The sequence below is a fragment of the Triplophysa dalaica genome, chromosome 19 (assembly GCF_015846415.1).
Source record: "Triplophysa dalaica isolate WHDGS20190420 chromosome 19, ASM1584641v1, whole genome shotgun sequence".
NCBI lineage: Eukaryota > Metazoa > Chordata > Actinopteri > Cypriniformes > Nemacheilidae > Triplophysa > Triplophysa dalaica.
The window spans coordinates 7,176,943-7,189,752 of record NC_079560.1 but is presented as its reverse complement, the minus strand read 5'-3'; the positions used below and the strand labels follow the sequence as shown (position 1 = coordinate 7,189,752).

Sequence of the window (12,810 nt, the reverse complement as noted above, 5' to 3'; positions counted from 1 at the left end):
TGTTTTTGTCAGTATGTATTACAGCTTTCCTGTAGCTCAGTGGTAAGAGCATTGTTTTAACAATGTAAGGTTGTGGGTTCGATCCCAGGGGATTGCAAATACCTATGTAAAATGGATTGGATAAAGCAATGTAAGTCGCTTTGGATAAAAGCGTCTGCCAAATGCCTAAATGTAATTGTATTACTCTTGCAAAATAAGTAATAATAAAGTGTGCAGTACTTAATGTTGTAAATATAACAACATCAATGTACTAGCAGTAAAACTTGAAAGTCTACTATTTACGTAGTTATTTGTAACTTAAACTAACTTTTTTTAGTTTTATGAAAGTACATTTTTAAGTATATTCTCAGTTCTTATGGTAACATCATACATGTTCCCATTTTTGCATTTTTATACTTAAAATATTCTTTACAGTTTTTTCTTATGGCTTACACACGTTTTCAAAACTATGTCACCTTTTCTCAAAACTCTAAACACAATTCCCAAAAATGAACACACAAAATGCAAAATGCCTCACATCTCCTTCAAAATGTAACACTGCATTCAAAATACCATAAACACATGTCAGAATGAAGCATTTGCATCAAATGGCAAACACTTCTTTCATAATACTGAATAGTTTCGATATACCATGTAAACACTGTTGTTCTTAATTTAAAGGTCTTTGGTCTTTCATGGGTTTATATCTATATTTCAATACAATGTTCTACAGTGAAAGTAATCCGCTGAGAGTGGTAACAAGTACACTGTAAACACAATTGCAATGTACCAACAGAAAATATTTATTAGGCCAAAGATTACTGTTTTATACAGTAGAATTCAACAAAACCATAAACATCTGTAAACAAGCGTCTTCGTCCTCATGATATCTTTGCCTTTCCACTCTGTACAGAATTGAAACACAGTATGTGTTCAGTATAGGAACTTCAAACAACTTACAAAACAAACTGTAGTACAGCATGATAACAAACCTCATTCATTCAATGCAGTGCAGTGAATGGATGGTTTAGAATTACAAATGTTTACGCAATACTATGTAGTCATAGGTATTTTTACTGTACATTACTTTATAGCTAAAACAGTCATTAGATAGTTCCACACCTGTTCTCATTTCTGAAGGTTCGAATGATTGACGCCACTGTAAATCGACTCAAGTTGGGCTGGACTATCATTCCAGCCTCTCTCATGGTCAAACCGTGGTTGATCACATGATCAACAAGTGTTGCCCTAATCTCATCAGAGATTGCTCTCCTTCCTTCTCTTCTTTGCCCTCGCCCTCTTCCTCCTCTTCCTCTTCCTTCTTTTCCTCCTCTTCCTCTTCCTTCTCTTCCTCCTCTTCCTCTTCCTCCTCTTCCTCCTCTTCCTCCTACTCCTCCTACTCCTCCTACTCCTCCTACTCCTCCTACTTCTCCAACTCCTCCTACTCCTCTTGCTCTCTGTCCATTGTTGGCATCCATTGTTCAAAACAGGTAATATGACCTTCGATCTATTTATAGGCCAATACTACCATCAAGCAGTGATTGGATAGTGATCAGTTAAGCAATTAGTGTTTCCACATGTGAGGAGTGTGTGTGTGACCTGGTGAATACGTGTAGAATTTTGATTGGTTGTGTTTGGAAAAGGCAAGCAAGTCACTTCCTGTTAGATTTTTGTGTTTTAGGTAGAGAATTGTGTGTAGTGTTTTGAAAAAAGTGTATTATGCAATGAACACTGAGTCAAAGGCTGAGAAATAGCTTATGGTTTTGGAGATTTGGTGTGTAGTTTTGCACTTTGAGTGAGAGGTTTCAAAAAGCATGTGACATGAAAAGATTTTGTGTGTAAGCAGTTGGAAAAAACTGTAAGTAGATTTCAAGTATAGTTCGATCAAGGATTCACTAACTGTAGGCCAAATATACTAGAATTTTTGACAGCATACTGTGAGTCAAATTATGTTTTAGTTATGTATTTCTAATGCTCAAAATATTCCTTTAACTGTATATTAAGTATATCTGAAGTGTACCTTGATACACAAAACCTCAAAGTATTGGTAAAGTATTTTCAATTATACCATAGATAAATTTCCGAAAAGTACATACGTTGCATTTGTTTAAAAGAAGTATACCAAGAGCACACTTGAGTAAACTTCTTGTTTGTAAGGTTATCCGTAATGCTGGCATATAATGTAGTGTGTATTGACAGCAGTAGTGTACTTGGCAGCATTCTGAACAATGTGTCTTTTACAGCATGCCCATCCGTCACAAACATACGTGCAAATATACAGAGATATCTCACAACCATAGGTTTTTAAGGGGGCAGACAGCCATACTTGTGGGCTTTTAGGTTGGCATAGATGTAAAACTAGCGTCTAGCAACACCTATGATAATCACACCCTTATTCTTAATTGCATACTAGGTACCCTCTGGCGAACCTTTCCCCTTATCCATAACAATGACATCGCCACCGCACCTTGTTAAAACCAATCAAGACTTTGTTAAAACCACTAGCAGAGTCGGCGGTAGCTTTAATCACCCCTAGCACTGCTATTCGTTCCCTCTTTCTCTTCCTGTCTAACGTTGAGAAACCGAAGAACTGTGCAGATTGGTGTGACAGGAACAATGGCACACGATAACAAAGGCAAGATACTCCAATCTGTCCCATCGGGGGCCACCTCTCCATTAGAATTAGCTTTTTTCCACTCTCACGGACACCGCCTAATTTCGGGCTGCCAGCTGTCTCTCCGGCCTCATTAGAGAGGACAGCCGCTACGGCCCCGTCCGTGCACGATGCCCAAACAACCACCATCAGCCGAAGCATTTGTGGACGACCGGGCAAGGAAAGGCTGACGGGTGCCGTCTCAGCCCATTACAGTAAACAAAACGTAGAATACAGTAGTGGGGACGGAGAATGATGTAATAATGCTCTGAAAATAGGCCCGGCTGCCTCGAGCCACCCTCAGCTAAATCCCAGTCTCATCCCCATGCCTTTTATTTCTCGCCGGTGCATTTCACACAACAATCACGGCCGCGAGACAGGCAGAAGCCACCAATCACTTGTGCTGTCTGGCCCTCTGACGGAAAACATTTGTCTTGAGTTCTCTTGGAATGCTGGGAGAGCAGATTGTTGTGTTACACAGCAGGAGGGGATCAATGTAATCGCATCACTTTCAACTTTTTGAATGGGGAGATGCCCTAATAGGATTTGGCAGTGTATGATACCCTCAAAAATGCAGGAAATCTGTTCTGGCTCATTAGGATGCATCGGCATCTCTCGCTCTTGCAATCTCCCTCGCTCTCTAATGCGTGTTTGTCTTTCTTTACCTCACAACTTCTGAATCGAGTTTGCTTAAGCGTCTTGTAATTGCCCGTTCGGCCCTCTTGAAGGCAAATTTTGGTCCCCGCTGTGCTTGTTTTCTTTTTGTCTATTGAAAAGGCTCTCATTCTTGTTTGGCGTCCCGTCTTCCTCCCAGTGCGCAGAGAGTTTGTTGAGAATAAAGGAAAATCAAACAAATTGCCAAGTCAGAGTCGCCCTTTAAACCCTGTTTTTTTCCTCCATAAGGGTTTGTTTTGTTTTGCTCTTCATAGCCTCTTGGCCATTGCCTTGACTTACAGTGTGTGTCTGTGGCTTTACCTCTGGGCTTGCTCAGTTCTAAGCGTACTGTTTGTCTTCATTCATGTTTGTTTAAACACCACCCTCTGTAAAGTGCTTACAGGTTGGGGTACTGTACCTGCACACCTGTGTTCTTCAAAGGCCATAGGCCACAAATCTGGCAAATATTCAAAGCGAACTGTTAGTGTTTTTTTGTCTAACTTTTGTGGTGTCACTATAACTCAAGTAGCACACTTTGGTCACAAACTAGATAGATAGACAGACGGACAGATAGAAAAAAATATATCCCGCTACATTGTGATCCTGACAATCTGTCACGACAATGTCTAAGAAATGTTATTTCAGCTATATGCTACTCAGTTTAACAGAGTGTTGCGAGCCACCTTATTTAACTTTCTCTGTATGATTGTTTCATTTTCTGTCGATGCAAATGTCCTCCCAGAACCCCCTGCGGCAAAGGACTGTGTGCCACACATTCAGGACCAGGTAAGCAGAAACGAGAGAGAGAAAAAAAGAAAGTAGTTTTCTGAAAGAAATGCAAGTTGATTTGTGACTGCTGAGGAATTAAGATGCAGACAGACCATGTTATTTTGTACGGCGGCTGGCCTCTGTAAACCTGCGCCCTGCCATGCAGCCGTGGGGATCGATGGTGCTCTCCACACGCTCCCTCATTACCACTAGCATCTCGAGTCCGCTCTCTCTCTCTCTCTCTCTACCACGGCTGCATGCACAACCACTGGCAGCTTATCACACTCATCTGAAATGGCCCATGTATTCATTATCCCTCACCTTAAGGCCTGCACATATAGGATCTTTCACACAAAAATAGAACTTTACTGCCATAGATTAGGAGGGAACTCTGGACTGTAATTGCATCTGAGTAGTGCAGTTTTTGCAGTCATTAGAAGGTGGTGGAGTTTTTCAGAAGGTGTCCGTTTGAGAGGATGTGACTGAGAGAGTCCAAGAGCATTAGTCTACCTATATAACTGAATCCCAATCAGAAAGAGCTTTATTGTCAAGTGTGCTTGGACACACAAGGAATTTGTCTTAGTGACGGATGCATCCAGTGTATGTAGTCTCCCTCTCTCTCTCTCTCTCTCTCTCTCTCTCTCTCCCTTAGTTATTTTTGTTCTGAAAAAAAATATAAACTAAAATATTTTCAGTTAATTATTTTAGTGACTTATAAACTTATTTCGATAAAATTATAGGCAACATTTCAAATTTGTATAATATTTCTAAAAAGTTTAAGCTTTTCATATAATGTTTTGGCAGATGACTTATTTGAATTAAATTAACAGGAAGGTTTAAATAGTTGTAGTAAATAGACTTTATTAACCTTGATTCTCGAGCCATTGTCAACTAATCTTTAAAAAATCTTCCAGACCCTGCACATTCTTTACTTGTACAACATCTTTAGTCCCTACCCTGCTCTGTATTTTATTTTATTTTATTATCTTATTTTTGGTTAACACATTATTACTATTATTATAAATACTTTGCAGATGAGTAGAGGTGTGTAGATCTGGGGTTGTATTGCTAAAAGAGACCCATACTACGACTTCTATGACTTTGATATGTATGTAATACAGCCATTTCAGTTCTTCAGCAACAATAGAGACAAATTCAGGGTTAAGCACACATCTGGTCCACACACCATTAAAACATAAAAGAGCTTTTACGGCAATTCCTGAAAGTGCTTGCTTTGAAGAGCCCTGAATTATTGGTTGATGCAGTACCGGTAACACACAATTGTGATCATCCTCGTGGTGAGCAGCGTTTAGCTGACCCGATGTCTGTAATGTGCCTGACGGCAGCTAAGCGTTCCCTGCATCTCTCTGCGCTATTACCGAAATCAATAGCCATCTTCCTCTTTGCTCCCTGTTTGTCTCCGCTGTTGTGCTATTTTATCAGAGGCTTTGTCAGCAAGACTTTGAGAGGCATGAACGCTGCAGCCACTACTGCTGAAGAGCTGGGAGATCCTGCAGTCCTGAAAAGAAACACAGGCGATGATCGATGTCTCTGTAAGAGCGTGACTGAGGCATCAGGGTGCCGATGCATTCACCACTCGCTGTCTTTGAGCATCGGGCCCCAGGTGCGAGACTAACCGAACCAATCACATGCGTATATTAACCCTTCGTTTGCTTCTTTAAAACCAAAAGGTATAATGGCCTTATCGATTTATCTCTTTCTCTTTTCTTTCAAGATAGCAGGGGTCCGTGCGGGACCATTCCATGGCGTGTGTGTGTTGTTGTAGCAGCGCCCTCCCGCAGGGCCGGGCTCTGGTATTGCGTAAGTCAGCCGAGCCTGTTCTATAAACCAGCATCCACGCATAGCTTACGCTAATCAGCCAGCAGTCCAGGAAACAAGGTTTACCAATCACCAGACTCCTGACCGACAAGACTGCATAAATAACACATGGAGTTTGGATTTAGGACCCCCCTTCATGAACTGAGGCCCATTGGAGCTCCAAAGATGCTGTTGGGGGAAGGGAAAACAGAGACCAGAGCGGACTGGGTATAGCTTTACTTGCATATTAGTTCTGCTCATCCACGTGCCACCCACATCAGTACTGTCAAAGTAAATCTTCCTTCATTTTCCACCCAAGGCCAGATGGGTGAGGAGATTGTGCCTGTAGCGTTGCGCTGCATAATAACTTGGTTGGCAATTCCAGGGCTCAAAGCACAATGTTTTAGACATAGAAATGCTCTCTGATTTTTTAAGAAGTTGTATGATCCGTTTTTAAATGTATTTCCCAATTCACCAACATTCATTACAGATACTTTTATTATAGATGGTTTTACAGCAACAAATAAATAAAGATTACAGTGCATGAACGCTTTTGTGGCCCAAAATGAACTTCCGGTAGACCTCCACAAAGAATCGAGTCCTTGTAGATTCTTTCTTAAAACAAGCAAAATAAAGAAGAAAATTACATTAGATAGCAAGTAAAAAATATGTCTAGCCAGTATTATTTTGGGTAATCAGTAGAAGAACTAGGGGCAAACCGGCCGTCGAGAACGTCAAAAATTTGGTCGCCCTGCCAACAGGGCGCTGACGCTCTTTAAAAAGGGGCCGCAAAGCAAACAAGCTTGTTGATCTTGGCAGACTGACCACAAGAAATTGCAGTTGCTGTCCTGTAGCTCAGTGGTAAGAGCAAGGTTGTGGGTTCGATCCCAGGGGATTGCACATACTTATGTATAAATGTATATGATATAGCAATGTAAGTCGCTTTGGATAAAAGCATCTGCCAAATGCATATCTGTAAATGTAACACTGTTGTGCATGCTCTGGTGCTAAAGTAAGCATGAAATTCCCGCTTATTTATAGAAAATGGATAACGTTTATGCACATCGTCGGCAACTCACCAGGAACACAAACAATGTCAGACACCTTTGTCCACACATCATTTTTATTTATATATGTCCCTGTACGCAAACAGGGACGCGTCGTATATGATTGGGAAACCCGCCACAGCAATAATCAGCCTCTCCTCCATTTTGCTTGGGAACAAATGTGTTCGGAACCACAATTTACAGGGCTGCATCGTCTGGAATCCTCTCAAGCTTAGACTTCTACGTTCTGATTGATTGCCGCCGATCCGCGTCATAGCTCATTTTATATGAATTATTTAAATGAATGAAAAGGGCCATTTCGTGTTCATCCTTAAATCACTTAACTTATCAAGGTGTATGTAGGATATAGAAAGAAATTAGTTATATGTAATGAAATACTTTTTGGAGAAAATCATTTGTCCTGTAATCTCATTACACTGTTAAATATGTAATCAGTAACTAATAATTAATTACTTTTTCAGAGTAACTTACCCAACATTGACATTATTGTACTATTAATTAGTTGGATAAACAAGTTTATAAAGTTTATTTTATTTAAACAAGCAGATTTTTTGCTATTACTTGAAAAATTTAGTTTTATCATTCGAAACTGGATCACACTAAATAATGTATCTGTAGCATAAGATCAAAACATAGTAATAGTGAAACTATAGTAAAACTGGCTATATAAAAAAAAATGATGGCACCCTTTACTATGTTTAGTGATGCAGGACTGCCCTGAAACCCTTCTCAAAGAAGACTGAGCAGAAATATTCACTTCTTTTTGTGAGTGTGTGGTTTTGTCATGCGAGTCAGCAGATGGCCCCGAGCATATATCTCAAGGGCCAATGCAATTGACCCGTGTGGTTGTTTAAAATCCTCCTCCCTGAAGTCACCTCAGCTGTGTTTTTGTCTGTAAATCTCACCTCACAAAAACTGCGGGAACACACTGAGAGCCTTTCCACTGTTTTACTCCAGAATTCTGATTTTAATTCAGTGCCTAATCTCCAGGCTTGACTGAAAATTACATTGTTCGGTTTTAGCAGGCGGTGAATGGACACATTGAAAGACGTTTGAAAGCACCTTGTCTGCCGAACGGCGTCGCCGAGTTCTTTGAATTCATTCGAGCTGGGAGTGAGCGAGCGAGAGAGAGAATAGTAAACACTTCAGCCGTTCCATCATGTGGAATATTTATCAGAGTCATTTTCCTGGTCTTGATAAATTAATGTTTTGACAGCAAATCAAACACGGGCGATAACTCCCTGTCAAAATGTCTCGCCGCAACGTTTGAATACCTCCTCAGACTACGTTCGTATTGTGCATTTACATAATTTTGAAATCAAAGGAAAAGGCATATTTAAATTCCATTGCATAAGCAGGCAGCGTGGCCTGCGTTCGATAGAAAATAATGATCAGCTTAAACGCGCAAAGGGATAGCGAGTGGTTTGTTTATTCTCATGATGGTTGCACAATAAAGTGAAGACGATTGAAATAAGAATCAGCAGCCAAGTGGAGCATAAGTGGGATCTGCCTGAAGAAAAAAATTAAGAATAGAGCCCCTTAGTCTTATTAACAAGCTTGAAATGTCATTATCCACAGCTAAGTATTAAATAATGTTATCTGTTTTTTCTGAACTGGAGCACCAAAGAGCAGTGACAAAATGCTGTATGATGAAGAACAAAAGATTTTGTGGAGGGTTTCTTTATTTATCTGTTTCAAAGTGCTGTGTGGCCTGTGATGCTGGCAGCTGTGTGCTGTCTCCTCACCTGTGTGCTGTCTCCTCACCTGTGGCACCAGCCAGACGGAAGAACAGCCTTAAATCATCTAATTATCCAGCCGTTGCTTTGTTTGAACTGCAGATTGAACACACACACGTATTTTAGATAAGACAAAGACTGAGGAGATTCGCAGAAACGGTGACCATAGCTGACATTTCTCGGTAATTGTGAGATATTCCTGTCAAAATAAGATCTGCTTATGATGTTTTAGGCCCGATTCACATTTCGCGTCTTTTCCGCATGCATATTCGTTATTTTAAATGTTTTAAATAGGGGGCGACGTGGTCACGACGCGCGTATGACGCACTCGTTTTTCATGAGCGTCGGCGCTGCATAGAGAGGAAAAAATCTCAACTTTTCAGAAAGACGCAAGCGCTCTGCAGGTCATGTGACAATTAACAACTAGCCAATATAGACAAGCTCAATGAAAATGGAGACAAAAATGATCACAGCATAACGTTTTTACAACGTATTTTCAGTGCATATAATCCATATTTCCTTTGTTTTTACCTCCTCGTCTCAACAGCTATAGTGGCCCATGGTTGCTTAACGACAACAAACGCCAGGAGAGCGCAAAGTCCAGGTCCTTTGGAAAAAAAGGAGAACACAGTGCACCTCACGTTTTCCGGCAGTTTTAGACGCGAAATGTGAATCGTGCCTTATACATGACATTTATCTTTATTAAGAATTTTCCAGGATAATTTCACAGTAATTAATAATATAATCATTTTGGATAATTTTGTATTATTAATGGGGCTTCTTAAGGCATGCAGCACTTTCTGTTGCTTACAGTTTACCTAAGGTCTTGAGTATTCAACTTCAGTTTTAATGTTATCGAGCTCTTTAAGATGTGCATAAGTGATATGACAAATTTTTTTGCTTGGAAAACAAAGAAAAACGCAAAAAAAGACATTGGAATTTAGATAAAGACCTTGAAAACCATTTAGCAACGTCCTAGCAACCACCAGAAAACATTACACAGTAGCAACACGCTTAAAATCACAACTGCACAGCACTCAAAACACCTTGCAGCAGTATAACACCAGCTGGTTTTGCACGCGTGTGCAAAAATATGTAGATTTTTTTTCTTTTTTTCAAGTGGCTTTGATACGGCGAACCTTCTACTTGTTGATCTGTTTCATAGAAACAGGATGTGTTGTTTGCTTCTAAACAGACCTCTCCATCTCACTCTGAGACTCTCCAGAGCTGATGACTCTAATTGAATGATATGACTCACTGGGTTAATAGCGTGACTGATTGTTGGCTCTGAAGAGCTGGAGCTGACAGAATGACGAATTATCGTGAATAATGATGGGTGAATTATCCAGAGTTAATACCATCTGATTGATCTGCCCTCTCCATGCAGGAAACAGAAATTCTCAACACTGCAGTGCTCACGGGAAAGACCGTTGCCATGCCGGTGAAGGTGGTCACTGTAGGAACAGAGGGTACCGTGACTGACGTGACCGAATCGGTGGAGTGTCGCTCGACCGATGAAGATGTAGTAAAGGTGGGTTTGCGGTAGTTTTCGCACTTTTCACTCCAGTAAATGTGTCTCAGGGTGGTTTCACTTTTTAACCCTTTCACCGCCATTGACGAGTTATCTCGTCATTAAAAAAAAACGGTTCCCAGCCAAAGACGAGTTATTACGCCAATCAGTGTTTGTATTGTTTTACAGCAGGTGGCGGTATTACACACCTTTGGGAAAAAGTACAGAATCCCAGAACCTAGAACGTATATGTTTTATAGGTTTTTAATGATTGTTCTGAGTGGAATCTGGGCGGAATCTTTGACAAAAAACTTTCATTATCTCTTTAGCTGTTTAATCAAAGTGACAAAAAACGAAGAAATGAAGATAGAAAATACGATTTCTTTTGTTTAAAAGCTGAGACTCTGTTCTTTCATTTGACATATTGTTTGTCCATATATTCTTTACAGAAAATTTACTGTGAGCCATTAAAGTTGAGTGAAAATGTAAAAATACGCTGGCGTAGACTGGCAACTTTTTTTTAAAAAGGCTGGCGGGGAATGAGTTAAAGTCAGTTTCTGACTTTATATTTGTTCAATAATAGTTAAGAGGGGGTTAAGTTGTCATAATGGAACCTGCCGTTAAGAATTATATACTAGGCTTTTTAGCAAATCATTAACAGAAAAACAATATAAAACACAGAAAATTATAAACTGTAAATGGTTATGCATAGAAATATAAAATAGGCTTTAGTCAACAGTATTATAATTTGATATTTAAAAATATATTATAATATTAAATTTAGAAAGAGAAGGGACAACTTGAAAACATTTTCGAACACTATTGTTCCCCTGAGGAATACAACCGCCTTCCTTCATTAAATAGGCATTTCTTGACAGTGAGTTTTTATTTGTTTACTTAAAAACATTACAAAAAGTAGGATGTTAACAAATAGAATGCAAAACCTTTTCATAATATAGAAAATTGTCATATTTCATAAACCTATTTTTGTCTTTTGATTTAAAAGTTGATCAAATGTGACAGTTCCACTGTGACAACTAGCCCCAACCTCCTTCATACTCTAATAACGATTAATGAATCATGTGGTGTGATTTGTTGTCAAGCACAACCTACATTTTGATACCTTTCCCTTAAAAATCCATGCTATCTAAAAGAACTTGCAGACGCTTGAGAGAATTCAGTAACCACAGGCATAGTCAAGAACAGTTGGAAAGCACATATTGTCTATTAAGGCAGCAAGTGCATTAAATAATGATACATCACTGTACATTTCATCTCTAACAAGTCTGACGGAATGTCTATTTTCAGTTGTCAACCCCGAAGCGGAAAATCAAAGGAAAGTTAAATGCTGTCTTTTCACGAACAATTTTCCAAGCGTGTGCCTTTCGCTTCTCCCTGCCATTTGGGAACAAAATATGAGAGCATTTCATCGGGAAGAAAATTACAAATCCAGTAAAGTGTGTGTGTGTGTGCGCGCGCGTGTGTGTGTGCGTGTGTGTATGCGCGTGTGTGTTTGCGTGCACATGTGTGTTTGCTCCCTTTGGGTTTAATTATCTGATGAACACCCCACTCTGAATCATTGACCTCTGGAGAAGACATGCCCAACATAGCACAAACACATTTACACACACACACACACACACACTGACGCATACACAAAGACACTCGTCTCTTGGATTTGTAGAAGCTGTTGGATTGTACCATTATATTGACGGTTTGTATCATCTTTATCAATATTTCATGGGAAGCAATCCCCATCACTTTCTCCTAATCGGAGTATAATTGGGTTACATCTCAATATCTGTGGCTCCTTAACTGCACTTCCTTAATTTACCAGCCCAATTTAATGTTCAAATTACCTTCCTCCTTTCTTAAGGGCATTTCAATTAGTTCTTCTTGATATTATATTTGTCAGACGAGACAGAGGGCCCAATGGAAAGACATTTAGCAGTTACTTTGATGTGCAATATTTCTTTGTGATGTCTTTTGATTTCGAGACGTCTAGACAAGTCAAAAAATGAGCAGATCTTCCGCGCAGACAGATACAGGAGATGGACAGAAAGAGAGTAATGAGAGAGAGAAAGGAAAGGACAGAGATGGAAATTGAAGAAATATGGAGACGATGGGGAAGTCAGAGAGCGAGTCTTTTAATTAGGACTGTATGCTTATTACTGAAGCTATAGAGAATGTGAAGCCATCTTGGGAGGATCGCTGCAAGTGCGTTCAACACAGTGTTTTGTTTTTCTTGTTTGATTAGGAACAGGTAGGTTGGTCTTGCTTTGTTAAATACTGCTTAGCATTACGGAGAGTCGTTCAGGAAAACCCCCTGGTTCTTTCACTTTCGATTTCTCAATATTTCAAACAAAACAAGTAATGGTTGCCTACATATCAAAACAATAATAGCAGTGGAATATGATCCTCCCAAGATGGTGGCAACATAGGGCGTGAGGTCAGCTTCAAATTCTCTATAGTTTACTGGAAAACACTAGTCATTTTAATCATATTAATGTTTAGATTTCTGATCGCCACATGATGCCATACAAATATTTACACCTACAGTTGGAAAGTTCCTTGCATGGCCGCCTTTATAGCTGCGAACAAACTCATTCCCCTTTTCATTCAGGG

At 39.7% G+C, this 12,810-nt stretch overlaps 1 protein-coding gene across 1 annotated transcript in view; it reads left to right on the top strand.

The window, feature by feature from the left end:
* Window positions 1-12,810, top strand: part of si:dkey-112m2.1 (transmembrane protein 132C) — a 103,839-nt gene that overhangs the window by 80,210 nt on the left and 10,819 nt on the right. The window contains exon 5 of the mRNA XM_056731208.1: window positions 10,063-10,206. Coding sequence (XP_056587186.1) covers window positions 10,063-10,206 — 144 coding nt within the window. The remainder of the gene's footprint in view (window positions 1-10,062; window positions 10,207-12,810) is intronic.